At 36.6% G+C, this 16,820-nt stretch overlaps 1 protein-coding gene across 1 annotated transcript; it reads left to right on the plus strand.

The window, feature by feature from the left end:
* Positions 1 to 5,957: 5,957 nt before the first annotated feature.
* LOC117110423 (hepatic leukemia factor-like) lies at positions 5,958 to 9,032 on the plus strand. The gene is made up of 2 exons (XM_033253123.1): positions 5,958 to 6,048; positions 7,999 to 9,032. The coding sequence occupies exons 1-2, from the start codon at positions 5,958 to 5,960 to the stop codon at positions 8,451 to 8,453; spliced, it is 546 nt and encodes a 181-aa protein (XP_033109014.1). The 3' UTR covers positions 8,454 to 9,032.
* Positions 9,033 to 16,820: the final 7,788 nt, after the last annotated feature.

Genomic DNA, 16,820 nt, shown 5'->3' on the forward strand with positions numbered 1-16,820 from the left:
CAGTTGATAATATATATGGTAAAACACTGAAAGATCAACAAATAAAGTTTGAAATGTAAAATCACTGTGGTTTGGATCATTTTTTGAGTTTTGTACAATGACAGTTACAATGTATTTTAATCCAAATACATGAAATTAAATTGTTTTCTCATTACCTGCAATGTAGCCTCTTTATTTTTACAAATTAAACAGAATGATTATATTTATTGAAAAATAAATCTGATAGCTATGGAGATCAGAACAATTAAAAGAATTGCACATTTTCTCCTTTTTGTCTATTTGTTTTATTTATGGCCCAATAGAATGCTATAAATATTGTTTGTAAATTTAGAGTTGCATATTACTCACTGTAACTTAGAAATAATACAAAAAAAATTGATACTAAGGGGTGAAATGTGTTGTGATTAATTTAGGATTAAAATATAAATGTATTGAAAAACAAATGGATGTCATGTAATTAAATCAATTGGGCCTCCTTTTTGGCCAATATACTGTACAATGAACAATAAATTAAACCTTTCTCATTAAACAATAATTTCTTACTCAGCTTCTCATCAAATGTTAATTAAAAACAAAAAAAAATTGATATATTTATTCATTGTTTAAATTTCGGAAATACAGCTTTATGCAAAGGATGCAATTGTCCATGGATACGATGATATTTACCCATTCGTCGTACGTAGCAAATTGAGGTTCCTAGATCTTAGCCAGTTTGAAAAATTAAATATTTATACAGTATTATTATTATTTAATGCTATATTAACTACAACAATTACATTACTGTATGTCAAAACTAATATGTAGGCCTATTTCAAATATGTCTGCAAACCCGACGTGAATATTTACTATTGTGCTCTCTCTAGGCTAGGCCTAAACCTGAATGTGCTGAACTCGGCGAGAAAGCATGAGCTTGGCTGTATCATATCGATAATAATACTGTATTTATTAACTGGCGTGAAGTTGGACCTTACTTTCCATGCAGCACATTTCTGTTGTGAAGGTGCGTTTAAATATTACCTCCATGGTTGGACGAATTGTGATAGGGGCCTAGCAATCCTCGCGGTGCACAAGCTGAGCTGACCTGCACCTGAATCCTTCTTATCATTAGCTGGGCCGAGGGGAAGCATAATTAGCACATTTAATTTATGCGACGGTACTTAGCCAATCGGAAATCAAAGTTGTTAAATAGGCACTCGAAATCCTCACTGTTTTCCCAGTCCCTAATCCCAGAAAAAGTATACTATGGAACGCCATGCAAATTAGTAATATGGAACGCCATTTGTGCCAAAATCGATTTATTCTTAAGCATTTCAACTGATTAAGACAAAGATTAGGGACTGGAACCCAGTCTATGTCGCAATGAATGACCGGTCATTGGCAAGGATCAAGTAAAGTAATACATTTTTATATAGGCTAGGCCATTATATAATAATATATTGTTTCAAGGCCTATCCTAATTTCTTTCGGAAATAAAAATGCGTTTTTGTTTGTTTTTTTTTTCTTTTGTTTGTTTTTTTTTGTTTTTTGTCAAATGTCCGCGTCTTTTACTCAATATAACCGTACCTGCCGATTTAAAAAAATAGGCCATTTTGTTTACAAATAACTTGAATCATATTCGTTTGACCGCCATAAATGTCAAACTTGATGTAAGGCCGAACAAACATACCATACATACATACTATGACAATTTTATCAGTAACATTTTGCTCAGGCTCAGTGTTTTTATTTGCCGATTACAGGCTCAAGATGTTCTTATTTTGTTCTTATTTGTACACTCTTTTTAAACATAGAAAATTATTGTTTTACAGCAGTTATATATTATATAATAATAATAATAATAATAATAATAATATGTTATTGCGCTTAACGCCAAAAAGGTCTCTAAGCGCTTCACATTATTACCCCCGGTAATTGTATGGTAGTCACACCCTGGGGCGGATGCAGAGGGGGTGCAGACGGTGCGGTCGTACCCCCCTAATCTGTATTAAGAAAAATAATTGTTGTATTGTGTTGTAAGGTATGAGAGTGAAATTTGCGGGCGCGGATCCAAACATCTTCGCACCGTTCGCCAATATAAAGTGATAGCAGTGCCTGGTGGTCTGGCGAATTCGAACTATTTCTGTCAGAAATGCAACTTACCTAAACCAAAGACAAAAACATATAGACAAAATAAACTTTTTGCATTGTCTAAGAATTATTCAAAGAGGGACAGTAATTAAATAGGCTGCGAGAGTTTTTTTTTTATTTTTTTTTTATAATCAATCACAAGGAGGATAGGGGGATATAGGCTATACATGTGCGTTGATTCTTATAACCCTATTGAAAGGCATATACAATTTTATTAGGCCTTTAGGCCTATATTGTTATTCCAAAATTACACGAAAGCGAAAACATATTATTTTAATTATTCCTTTTGATTAATGAATTATTATTTCATTATTTTAATGAATGATTCATTTAAAAAGTCTTTAATGGAGTTGCTAGCATAAAGGCCAACTCAGAAAGCGTCGTACGACGCAGCCCGACGCGATTTGTTGTCGCGCCGGGTCTGTTTAAACGCAGACGCAGTCGTAGAGTATTGAACATGTTTAATTTAATATTTCTCACGCTGGCTTAAGACTGTCCCCGACGATAAATCGCGTCGGGCTGCGTCGTACGACGCTGTCTGAGTTGGCCTTAAAATTGTAGACCTAGAGCTTAACACTTATGAAGGCACTTTGATACAGTACATCTAAAAAGGAAAAAATGACCACCGAGCACTGAGAGATCGAACTTTAAACACGGAAGAGCAACGACGTGAATTAATGGTATGTAAATTTCAAATCATATACAGCGTTAAAAGAAATTAAGAAAATATCTAATAATCCTATACTACCGTATTAATTGGCAAGTAATGTAAAGTTTCCAGGCCCGTATATCCAGTAGATGGGGTTTTACGAAGAGTGCATATAACGCACCCAACCAAATTTGATAAGGTCCACATTTCCAAGACAGTCAAGAATGTACTGAATATAAATTTGTATATTTTCTGTGATTTAAAATAAAATCTTAAATTTTTATATTTTAACCAGTAGGCCTAATCTCCTCAGTCTGTCGTGATTCGGAAAAACGGAATTTATTCAATTTTGAAATTTTGGCTTAGGGGCACCCTGTGGATGTAATTTATCATGGAACGTGATCATATAGCCCTACTCCAAACAATTTTCGAAATATGAAATGATTATGAGAGTTACGCATTATATCCGACCGCCGTCAACCCACTAAGCAATGAAATAATAATAATAATAATAAAGATTTATAAAGCGTACATCTCCACCAATGGTGCTCAAGGCGCATACCTTGGCAATCTAACAATCACAGAAGACATTTATGCATAATTAATTATTAATATGACGGTACAATAAAAATGCATTATTATTTTTGCTAAAGTTACAACTTAAATGTTGTGGTCATAAGATTAATTTTAGAACCGCATTATTAACAAGATTATTAGGTTAATCTTCTTTGCACGTAGGTGCGTACACTGAAAACGAGGCCATATTTATATTTTTGAAATTGGATTTAAACAATCATAATTCTCTGTAAAGATTTGAAGGATGGACTTCCTTATGTTGTAGTCATATTGACACTTATATCAAAGGGCCTGTTAATCTACCTTGCACAGGAGCCTGTCGTCACCGGTGCTACTATACCTCTTTCTACTCCTTATCATCTCATCTCATCATCATCATCTTCATCCATCGCAATTAATAATTTCCATGGTGGTAAAACCAGTGGGGGGAGGGGCGGCGGGAACTATGAATTCAGTGTGTTTTCATTCATCAATCGAGGTCTCGTAATGCACGTCACGTGCATTTCTCAGCATCATAGAGATCAAAACTTTCCGAAGCTAGGAACCCCAAAACTACCGTAAACCACCACCCCCCCCCCCCCCCACACACCCACGTCTAAAATAGTCTTCCAGCGACGGAACAAGCAAACAATCATTACGTTCTCTTCCCATGACCCCGCCCACTCAGGGACCCCACATGTGCGATAGTCAGGGTAACCTCGGTTTCCATAAATTCACCCATCGGCGACAGTCGCCGACAGTTAGGCTATCTGGAAGGTTAAACCTGGTTCAACTTTTTCCAATTGCGTTGCAGACGCAGGGCCTGTTTCTGCAGAGCAAAAAAACACGTGTTTTTAAACGGTTATTAAAAATCACGTGTTATTAAAAAACACGTGTTTTTTCCCCAGTAGAAACGGGCCACAAAACAAAAACGCGTGTTTTGTGGTACACTTTTCAGCTGCAACGCAATACCGTGTTAGTCATGACCTGTCGGTGACCCAAATTGACCTCTTCGTTGGTTTGATCGCTCGTCCGCGGGAAATTCGGGGCGAAGAAAAAAATTTAACAAATAGGGTGACATGCTTGAAGATCATACCATACCGTACTTTTTTCATACTTTCGTGGTGTGTTGTTTACTTCTTTCGCAGCATGCGCTGTAGCTCGCAAAAAGTGTCAGCTTCAACAACTTCCGTTGGTGACCGTCAATTAAGCTCCGCCCACCTGCCAATGCTCGCATTTGACCGAGTTTTTATTTGTTGCACTTTTCACTAGAAACGCATGTGTTTTGGCGTTATTTAGCAGAAACACGCCCGCAGACGAATCAGGGTGCATTGCTAGATTCCCTGCGCAATCGGGAAGGCACCCCGATTCGTATGTGAACCACAACTGCCACGACTGTCGCCGATAGGGTAAGTGGTTCTATGAAACCGAGCTAAAACGCTGGATCCGCGCCTGAGAAGTCCATTCTCAAAATTCCCAGCCCCAACCATGGAGAGGCACGCTCCCCCTACCGCTAAATTCTGCATCCGCCCCAGAGTCACCTACTGCATATAAGGTACAGATAGATTTGTTGGTTTTAAGATCTATTAAAAAAAAAAATAAAATCATCACTTGACATTTTACTTTACTGGCAGCCAATTTCAACCTCAGTGTGTTCTAATAATGTGTTACTGTATATGCCTGCAGAGTAGTGGCCGCCTGCGATAAGCCCGCCTGCGATAAGTATCACACTTCGGACAAGGCCTACAGATTGTAAAATCATGTATGAACAGCCTATTCGAAGGAAATATACTCCTTAGTCCAGCCCCTCCCCCCACTCCCCCTCCCCTGTATAAATGGGGGATGAAAAATCTGTAGTTCACACAAGCAAGATGTTAACATTTTACTTGGGGACAAATGAATAAAGATTGTGTAGGCCTACTGAGGAAAACTCAGGTAGGCCTAAATCCCTAAACACATTTTTTTTTAAAGAGGTTACGTGCCTGTGACTTGTTCGTTTGTTGACTGGCTTCGAAACCCAACACTTTGTTTTTCCACTCGAATTCTTACAACTGGGATTCGGGTTAATTATTACAGAAATGAAAAAAATACCAGCAATATAGTATAAATGCGAACAATAAAAGAATGCAAGTCTCGTTTTCTGACACGTGCTGCCACAGCCTGTTGCTTCACTCCAAACGATGACCAACATCTTCTTGCTTTAGAAAATAACAGCGAATTACCAGCATTAATTCTAAGTCGCGTTTTAACAAACGTGAAGAAGATCCCACTCAAACACAGCATATTCAGCTGCTGCCGACATTAAACGGTGCTAAAGTTAACTAATATAGTGTTTTACTTTAATAGTACATAAATATTTTGTTATATAAGAAACGTACTTATACCAAGGATCGTAAAAATTATTTTAAATAATGCTCTAATAAAATCCGGTTTGTTGGATTGTAATAAATAATCTACCCATTTGGAAATGGAACCGCCTTATTAATAAGCCTGATTTTGTCACGCCAAGAGTGTGAGAGCAAAAGACAGCGAAAGGAGAGTGAAGAGTGACGAAGGTTTTTTCGTGGTCTCCCGCTGGCTGTTCAACCGTATTAAGAGCAACTATCACTGCTATTAAACTACTGCAATGGCCGAGTCTATCCACGGTAGCGATACATTGACGCTAAAAGCTTTGCTTGAAAGCCAGAGCCTGTTCAACCCACTATCCATTAGCGAAGGTAAGTTCTGCAATGAAGCTATGCCAAGCCGTTTATATAGCTATTTTTTCTTTCCGCTATGGTATAGAAAGTGTGTTGACCTCGCTCGAGCCAATAAACAAACACACTCTCTGTATATTAGGCCAAGCTAGTGCTGTAGTAAAGTGAAACGTCATTGTCATTGTTGCCGCATTGAACATTCAGTTTTCATTCATCTATTTATCTACAATTCTCCAAGCATTGGCCTGATCAGTCTTCGTGTGCCCAGGGAGTTATTATTGTAACAATTCCCTGGTGTGCCGAGCAAAATAGAGTGTTCGGACTGATGCCGTATTTTATGTCGACAACCAACTTGAAAATGCTATTGAAAGAGGATCCTACTTTTAATGTTTAAATTATTTACTTTTATATAGTAAAGTGCTATTTCTTTAGTTTGTATCAGTTGATAATTATCTACAGTATTTCTGTAAGTGGAGAACAAGGTTTACTAGAGTACGGTAAACTACAAACAAACAGTGATATCACCACTGCCCTTTCGAATTGAATTACGTCACGAATCGATACAAAAGTTCGTGTACCTTTTTGCACTCACGTGTAAGGGCGCAAGTCTCACGTGTTATGGTCGGATTATCTCAGACCACTGTCACTGAAACGGAAAAACTACTAAACGAGAGCTTGTAGGCTAACATTGGATTAAATATTTATTTTCATTTCCTACTAGTATTTATTAGAAAGAAATCACTGATTATTAAAACGCATTTTTTTGTAACTGATATTTTTTGTGTCATTTTCATGTTGTTTCTATTTATATGATTTATTTATTTCATTTATTTTATCCAATCCCAATGTAAATGAGATTGCAATAAAGATTATGTATATATAGAGAAAGAAATCTCTGATTACTTAAAACATTTTTTGTAATTGATATTACTTTTTGATTACGCTTTATGATTATTTATTACATATTGTTTCTATTAATATGATATTAAATAGCATGGCTGAGGTCTGTCAAGATTTTTATTACACTAGCATGACTCTGGTCTGTCTGTCTTTAGATGCAAATATCAATTCAGTGTTATTATTATTATTATTATTATTAAGGCCTATTATTATTATTATTTATCAGCTCTTTTTCCTTTGAACTATGTAATTGTATTTTTTTTTTTTTTTCATGAAAATGAAACTGTAAATTTAAATTTGGGGTAGCAGTACTATTACAAAATATCACTGAATTCTTTAATAACTCATAGAAACAAAAAAAAAAAAGCTGTAGTTTCAATGTTAAATGTTACAGCGAATGTTTTATAATCGCGTCATATAACTGATAATTGTCAGTATTCATATGTAGGCCCTATAGGATTATTTGATGTAGCGTAGCCGTTTTCCCCTATGTCATTAAATACAGCACTGAATTATGCACAACCTGTAAAGTATGCTCCCAGGGGATATTTTCAGTGGCATATCTAGTATCGTATCCCCCCCCCCGATCCCCCCCCCCCCCCCCCCCCCCCCAAAAAAAAAAAAAAAAAACAAACCCCCCTCATTTCTAACATGGAGCGCCAATAGAGTTGCGAAAGGGCAAAATCTAATACGCTGTATTCCTATATCATTGTAAGTTATAACATGAATGAATGAATGACTCAATCAATCATTCAAAAATACAAATAGAAAACATAAAAAAAAATGGAAATACAATATATCTGAGTAAAAAACAATATATATATAATATATATATATATACATATAATATATATATATCTATATATGGACATGATGACCTTATTCAGGCATGTCAAATAAATGAAATTTAATAGTCCATATATGATTTATATCAGTCCACAGTATTTCTCACTGGAAGCTGATAATTATAACTTGAACCTTAACCTTAAATTATGACCTTATTAAAGTTGTGAACATTTTTTTAAATCTGTAATTGTTATTTGTTGTGTATTTATTTTAAATAATTTGTTTCTTTCATAGCCAACAAGAATAAATCTCCAGCCTACCCATCACGTGAGCCAAGTCCAGTCAAAGTTGACATTGATTTCGAGCCCTCTATTACTGACGTTGCCTTGGCAACGATTCCAGGACAGGATACCTTTGATCCCAGAACGGCAAGTTTTAATGACGATGAACTAAAACCACAACCAATGATCAAGAAGTCAAGGAAGGTTTATGTTCCAGATGAACAGAAGGACAGTAAATATTGGGAGAGAAGAAGGAAGAACAACTTTGCAGCTAAGAGGTCGCGCGACGCCCGACGAGTTAAAGAGAACCAAATCGCTATTTGTGCTACATACCTGCAAAAAGAAAACAATGCTTACAGGCTTAAAATTCAGAGCTTGAAGAAGGAAAATTTAAACTTGAAGAAAATCATTGAAGAGTATGAAACTGAGATGAAGTTGTTAAATTCACTTGTAAAATGAATTTACATAAATATGGTTTTTTTAATATGTAAAGAATACAGTAAACAAAATTATAAAAATTGACCTAGTTAGGGACTGCCTATTTGGCATGCACAAGATGAACTGAAATAATGTATACCATGATTGTCTGTAAACTATGTGGATTTATTTTTATAGTTGTGAGTTTCATGCATGTAGGATTTGAACCGCAACCTCTCTGGAGTGTGAATCACACTTGTAACTGATCCGAGCTTTCGATTGTGCGACAATGGTAGGACGTAGAACATAGTAGCATCACATAGTCATCTACGCATGCGAGCATGTTAAGTTCTTGTGTCGCGTGGATTTCAAAATACAGTTTCGCCAAATGTATGTCGTGCAGAAAACATAGCATGGTCACTCATGGATTAATCCGTTACAGCGTCACATCGTCGCACAAATCGAAAGCTCTTTAGTATTCAAGGGGCGCGGGACTTAGTGGAAAGGGCCAATGGAAGGCAACCATTGTTAATGCCCAACTGCAGCTGTTATGAAGTAACCCATATAAGGTTATGTAACAAGATGGATTTATAATAAAGTGTATATTTTAACCAGCTTGAATTTGCCTATACTTATGGTTAGGTTTGAAGTGCGCCCTCACCTCGCTAATCATCAGAAAAATGCAGTTTAAATGAATGAGTGTTCTACTGTTACAAAAATTAAAAAATAAAATAATAGGATCAGGTAATATAAGATAAAAACATTACTGATTTCATTTGTGTAATTCTTTGCTAGCATATATATATATTATATAATATTATATATAATATATATAATATATATATATATATATATATAGATATAGATAGATTTACCAGCTGCTACCTATAAGCTATTATGTAACTATTATGCTATTGTGTTTGCTCCACTGTGTGTGAGCTTGAGCTTCCAAGTTGTATGAAGTTGGAGAGACTAGTGGTCTTAGATCCGTAATGGTATCGTACAGGGCTTGATTCCTTTTTTTTTTCATACAACTATAATAAGAGAACTTTCATTGATAAACTATGTTTGATGTGATATCATGATCCTATGTATTTGAGCACTAGTATTATTATCTTTTTGATTTATACGTTGTTTGTTCCCAGTGCTAAGCAGTAATTTCATTTGAATATATGTATATATATATATGTATATGTATATGTATGTATATATGTATGTATGTATATATATATGTATATATATATATGTATATATGTATGTATATATATATGTATATATATATATATATGTATGTATATATATATATGTATGTATATATATATGTATATATATATATGTGTATATATATATGTATATGTGTATATATATGTATATATATATGTATGTATATATATATATATGTGTATATATATATGTATGTATGTGTATATATGTGTGTATGTGTATATGTATCTGTATATGTATGTATATATATGTATATATGTGTGTATATATCGTGTCTCGCATCACGAACTAACACAATCAAAGTAGATTGTGTTAGTTTGTGAAATCACAGTAGCGCGTCAAAACGAATGCGTATTGGTTGTCAAGCAATTTTGTATTCTTTACCACACAAAAAGTCCTTAACAACAACAGCGCATATTTTGACGCGCTTTTTTGATTTCACGAACTAACACAATTGAATTTAATTGTGTTAGTTCGTGATGTGAGCGACGATATATATATGTATATGTATATATATGTATATATATATATATATATATACAAAGTATATATATATATATATATATAATGTAATCAGCGAATGACCCTTTCCGGAGTCAAGTCACAAACATGTCTCACAAACACGTGTTTCCCCACAAACGCACGTATTTCTGTATGTCATTCCACAGTACCCAAGGGAGTAGCTAATACAATAGGTTTTAGATAATAATATGTTCATCAGCGTTAATTATAACATTCACTGGCGTAACGCTAATGAGCACACATTATCTGAATTTTCGATGTGAAGCCCATGATATCACTTGATCACAATATATTTTCTTGATTAGTTTTTTTATCTGTTAATTTCGTTCACATTCAGTAGTGAATGAATAGCAACATGAAGGTGGGGGTGTTGCTTCACAATTGATAATAAAACAATTCAATTTAATTATTTAAGATTTAAGAGAGTGGTGGTGTTTTTTTCGAGATAAAAAATCCTTTTGTTGCATGGTTTGAAGCTAGATGTCATAATTTTAATAATAATAATAAAATTTTAATTCATAATTTAAATTTATAATAATAATAATAATCAATGAAGGGCTTCCTGATTATCCTGATGACATTTAAAGCAACTCAATTGAAACATCAAGACATTGAAAAACAACTTTTCAGAACTATCTACGTGGTGTACCTCAAGCATTTAATAATAATAATAATAATTCTGGATTTATATAGCGCCTCACGTTATTAATAATATATAATATAGTGGCGGATCCAGAAAGAGGGGATAGAGGGAGCCCAGTGAGGGACTTTAATAGATGGATGACCTAGACCACCTCAGCGCCACCATGTTGGGGCTGAATTAGGAAAATTTATGATTATGGCAGGCTATAATGGCCGAAAATGTCATTTTCTTTTTTCTCCATTTTTTTAATGATTTTGGAAAATTTAGGGGGACCCTGGCCCGTCCCCCCCCCCGTACCTAGTGAACAAGACATATGTTCATCCTTTACACTGACACTATTTTAAGGCAAGCACAAGAAAGTCTCCTTTATTAAAGACATTTTGGTTGACACTCGGTTAAGTACCACAGTCCATCAACCGCAAGCAACACGATGAGATGAACGTGCATAATCCGAGCATCTTAAAACAACATTTTTCCGGGAGAGGGCACCCAGACTTCCTCTGGAAATTTTCTTGCAACACCGTCAACAGCGTGGAACTTCAGGCTTCGATTCAGTTTCAGTGGTGGCTCTCTAAATTGCAAGCGTAAGGTCTGAACCATCAAGAGGCCGGCCCGATCCGCACGCTTGTGACACCAGAGCGAGTCATGTTACCCCTTCCCCATCGGATGTTGGACCACTGTCGTCGCACATGGACAACATTTGTCGTTGGACTGAACCTATATTTTCCGATCCAGTAAACGTTTCTAATATTGCAGTTCTAATAATATTGTGGTCTCGTTTAAGAGCACAATATTTACCATAAGTGATGAAAAATTCCTTCATATTTCTATAGTGGTCGAATTTTTACTTACCGGGCGGAATCCCCGCTCCCATCCAACTCAGTGCTACTAGACCTATATCAAATACATAACCTTTAAAGCCAGGCTCCGGAGGGAAAAAGTGTTGATGTGTGTTACCACTGATTTTACTAAGACAAAAGGGTGTACAAACCGAAAGGTCCACTGATTAATCTCAGATAACAGGGGGAGGGCTTGCCGGCCCTGGCCTCCCATTTTGAAAGGTAAAAAAAAAAAAAGAAAGAAAAAATTAATCTCCCAAAACGCCTCAGAGATTATTTTCGGGCATAGAACACAAACATTTCGCGGGAAAATTCCCCTGGACGCCTACGATGGTATTACCTCGATCGGCCACATTTTCGGTCCCTCTTTTGGACATCTCTGGATCCGCCCCTGGATAAAATAGTATAATACATACTCCAAGTACCGAAATGCACGCCATCGTGTTGGGATTCAACATGTCGACATTAATTATGTCATCGTCGTCATCATTCGATAATGACGTGACATAATTAATGTCGAAATATTGAATCCCGACTGATGGCGTGCATTTCGATACTTTGGATTATGTATTTTACTATCTTACAAAAGACTGACAAAACAACGGTTTAATAATAAGATACTAGGGGAAGTGGAATAACCACCCTTTTCCCACCCCTAACGTTTTTAAAGCGGTACAAGATTGTGTGGCTAAGCTGGTTTTTTTTGCAATGAGTGAAGCGATGTCTGTTTTAACTTCACAAATAAATCTAAGCCTCGCTTTCCTTCTGTCGGAAACATCATGCATTCTTGATTACCATGTTCATCAGCGTTAATTATAACATTCACTGGCGTAACGCTAATGAGCACACATTATCTGAATTTTCGATGTGAAGCCCATGAAGTCACTTGATCACAATATTTTCTTGATTAGTTTTTTTTTTCTGTTAATTTCGTTCACATTCAGTAGGTGAGTGAATAGCAACATGAAGGTGGGGGTGTTGCTTCACACTTGATAATAAAACAATTCAATTTAATTATTTAAGGTTTAAGAGAGTGGTGGTGTTTTTGTCGAGATAAAAAAATCCTTTTGTCGCATGGTTTGAAGCTAGATGTCATAATTTTAATAATAAAATTTTAATTCATAATTTCAATTTATAATAATAATAATCAATGAAGGGTTTCCTGATTATCCTGATGACATTTAAAGCAACTCAGTTGAAACATCAAGACATTCAAAAACAACTTTTCAGAACTATTTACGTACTTCAAGCATTTAATAATAATAATAATAATTCTGGATTTATATAGCGCCTCACGTTATTAATAATAATATAATATAGTGGCGGATCCAGAAAGAGGGGATAGAGGGAGCCCAGTGAGGGACTTAATAGATGGATGACCTAGACCACCTCAGCGCCACCATGTTGGGGCTAAATTAGGAAAATTTATGATTATGGCAGGCTATAATTACCGAAAATGTCATTTTCTATATTTCTCCATTTTTTAAATGATTTTGGAAAATTTAGGGGGACCCGGGCCCGGCCCCCCCCCCGCCCCCCCCCCCCCCCCCCCCCCCAGTGTCCACAATCAAGACATTCATCTTATACATAGAACACAAACATTTCGCGGGAAAATTCCCCCGGACGCCTACGATGGTATTACCTCGATCGGCCCCATTTTTGGTCCCCCTTTTGGACATCTCTGGATCCGCCCCTTGATAAAATAGTATAATACATACTCCAAGTACCGAAATGCACGCCATCGTGTTGGGATTCAACATGTTGTCGATATTAATTATGTCATCATCGTCATCATTCGATAATGACGTGACATAATTAATGTCGAAATATTGAATCCCGACTGATGGCGTGCATTTCGATACTTTGGATTATGTATTTTACTATCTTACAAAAGACTGACAAAACAACGGTTTAATAGTAAGATACTTGGGGAAGTGGAGTAACCACCCTTTTCCCACCCCTAACGTTTTTAAAGCGGTACAAGATTGTGTGGCTAAGCTGTTTTTTTTGCAATGAGTGAAGCGATGTCTGTTTTAACTTCACAAATAAATCTAAGCCTCGCTTTCCTTCTGTCGGAAACATCATGCATTCTTGATTACCATTTAGGCCTACTTTACTGCGATTATATGTTCAGTTCACACTAGGAATCCTGTAGACATATTTGTTGAATAAATTTTTATAGGAATAAATTTTTATAGGCCTACCAGCTGAAATAATCATTTCCATTTTTCATTTTGATTGACGTGTGCTCATGATATAAGTACTCATCCATCCTTACAGGATGTCTGGTGCCTGCACATTATATACATAAAAATATTAACAACGTATTTATAAGATATGTGTACATAGGCCATATTCTTTTATTATACAGTATAGAACCCCTCCTTTGGGACACCCTATTCAGGGAACACCCCTATTTGTTATAAATTACTTATAATTCCACTGTAACTCATTCTGTAGGTCAATAAAAATTAAATGATAGATCCTATGTCATAATGGTACAAAAACATACCAAAAACCCCTATTAAGGGGACAATTGCACGACCAAACACTTTTGTTTGGTCCGTAATGTGTTCTATTAATATGCTGTCTCTTATACACATCTAGATGTGTATAAGAGACAGGGATTTATATAGCGCCTCACGTTGACACAACCTCGAGGCACCTAACAACAACAGAGAAGAAGAAAAATTAATTAAGTTCAAATGATTGGTTTGATGATTATCAATAAATGTTATTATTACAATGCTTTGGTAATAGGAATCATTTCTTATAACCACTAGACTACGAAGGCTTCATGGTTGAACAGGTCCAAATACCCGTCGGGAACATTGTATTACACAATGCTATGCCTCAAGAGGACGTACAACTTCCTTCAATATCATATATATATATTGTATTTTTTATATCTCTAGTATTCAATCTTTTTAAGCAGGTGACCAGCAGTGGCGTATCTAGAAGTCTTGTAATGGGGGCGCTGATGGGGGCGCGAAGGTGAAGTGGGGAGCTCGATGATCAGTTAAGGGGACAAACTAGAAAAAAAAAAAGATAACCCAGAACGATTCAAATGTTATTTTCGGGCGTCTAAAACACAGAAGTTTCGCGGGGGCATGCCCCCGGACCTCCTATTTCAGTGTTGTCTCGATCGGCCCAAATTTCGACCCCCACTCCTTTTGGACATCTCTGGATCCGCCCCTGTAAACGTCTCATCCGAAAGACGGTGCGCTATTGTAACTCGTATTTCAGCCCTCTAGGAGAGGCAGCGATGGGAATTGAACAGGGGACCTAGAGATCTCCACGGTTCAGCGCACACACAGTGGCTACCACCAGCTTAGCCGACTGAGCTAAGCTGAATAAGCGCCCCTCCTAACTTGAAAATTTCCTTAAGCGCCCCGTTTGAATAACCGCCCCCCCAATAATATCCCCCCCCCCACTCAATAATATCATAAGATTTTCTTTTTAGCGAGTCAATTATCCAATCAATCCTGGGACTGTGGTTGTTGGCATGATTTGAGCTGCAGAGTGGAATCACATTCTTCTTAGGTCAATAAAAATATAATGAGGATATTTCTCTTGGACAGATGAGAGCTCCGATTCCTGGACAGACAGTATATTTCCAGGCCCGTAGGAGGGATTTTCGATGGGGAGAGGTGCGTTTTTGAACTGAAGTTGTCCTTACGATGGGCGACTGCCTAGGGATCCCCGAAGGTCTGACAAATTAGCATTTCGAGGGCCTTTTTTAATGGATTTCTAAAATCCATAATTTGTAATATCCTATTTAAATTTTCAGTAAAGCAGGAGAAATAGAGGGTGGGGGTGAAGGGAGGAACTTGCACAGACAGATGGCCAATACCACCTCAGCCCCACCATGGTTGAGGCTGAGGTAGAAAATTTATGATTACGGCACCTCAAAATGGCCGGAAATGACACTCTCAGACAAACTTTAATTATGATTTTTCTTTTTTCTCCATTTCTTTTATAACTTTAGGGGGCTCTCCCCTTGAATCCACCACTGTGAATTTGTACTTTTTCATGTTCTTTACATCTGTAGGCCTCAGATGACATGGATCAATCTGCAATCACTGCTGATAATTTCCAACAGATTTCGTAGCACATGATTAAAAATCAACGGGTAGAAGAGCTGGCAAAAAATGTAATGCTATAGCATTTCGCGATTAGGAACGATTTTAGTAAAATAATATTTTTTATAAAGTGGACATCTTGAAATTTGGTGGTCCAGGGGCAGGGGCCTGGAGGGGGTTTGTGAGAAAAGCGACAAAGTAGCATTTTGAGGAGGGTCATAATATAGATTTCTCAAACACATACCGTAATTCATGAATATTTCATTTAAATTTTCATTAATGTGGGTGTTTTTCGGACCCGAAAAAGTAACGTTATTATGTCCTGTACATCTGCAGGCCTATAGCTTCATATTATATAGATCAATCTACAATCACCGGAGACGATCAATTTCTAACAAATTACATACCACATTATTTAAAACCAACGGTTAGATAAGCTGGCAAATATAAATGCATTGCATGCTATAGCATTTTATGATAATTAGGAACGATTTTCGTGAAATCATAGGTTTTAAAAATTTGACCTTTTAGAAATGGGGGGGGGTGCGTCCGCACCCTCTGCACCCTCCCCCCCCCCTCTGCCCACGGGCCTGTATTTCCAATTTCATCTTCTTACATATTTGTCTAGGTCTAGTCCAACTCCTCTTTTTCTTTTTTCGGCAATTTGCACTTTTAGCACCTTCTCATCTCATTTCAGGAAAATCTCCTGCCGTCCCGCTAATCTCAATCGACCGATGGCCAACAAGCTAACCACTACCCACCACCACTAATTGCATCTGCTATTCTGCTGTTATGTAAATACTCACAGCATTCTTGTCATGAGCTATGTTCTCTGGACATTTATGTTTACCGCCGCACCACCATTCGTAATGTCCTTATATGCTGTAACCTGTTTTTATTCAAAAAGTGCCTCTTTACTTGAATTTCATAAGTTCCCATAAGAACCCCTAGATTTTTATCTATTTCCATCAGTGCCCCTTCAATTTTCACTCTGTTTTCATAAGCGCCCCGTTTTCATAAGCGCCCCTCAAAAAGTGCAAAAAATATTTTAAGCTTATTCGCGTGGGTACGTGATTTTTTTGCAGGGCGACTGGTGGTG

This window comes from Anneissia japonica, unplaced genomic scaffold (assembly GCF_011630105.1).
Source record: "Anneissia japonica isolate Jap-2015-1 unplaced genomic scaffold, ASM1163010v1 scaffold287936_len456577_cov159, whole genome shotgun sequence".
NCBI lineage: Eukaryota > Metazoa > Echinodermata > Crinoidea > Comatulida > Comatulidae > Anneissia > Anneissia japonica.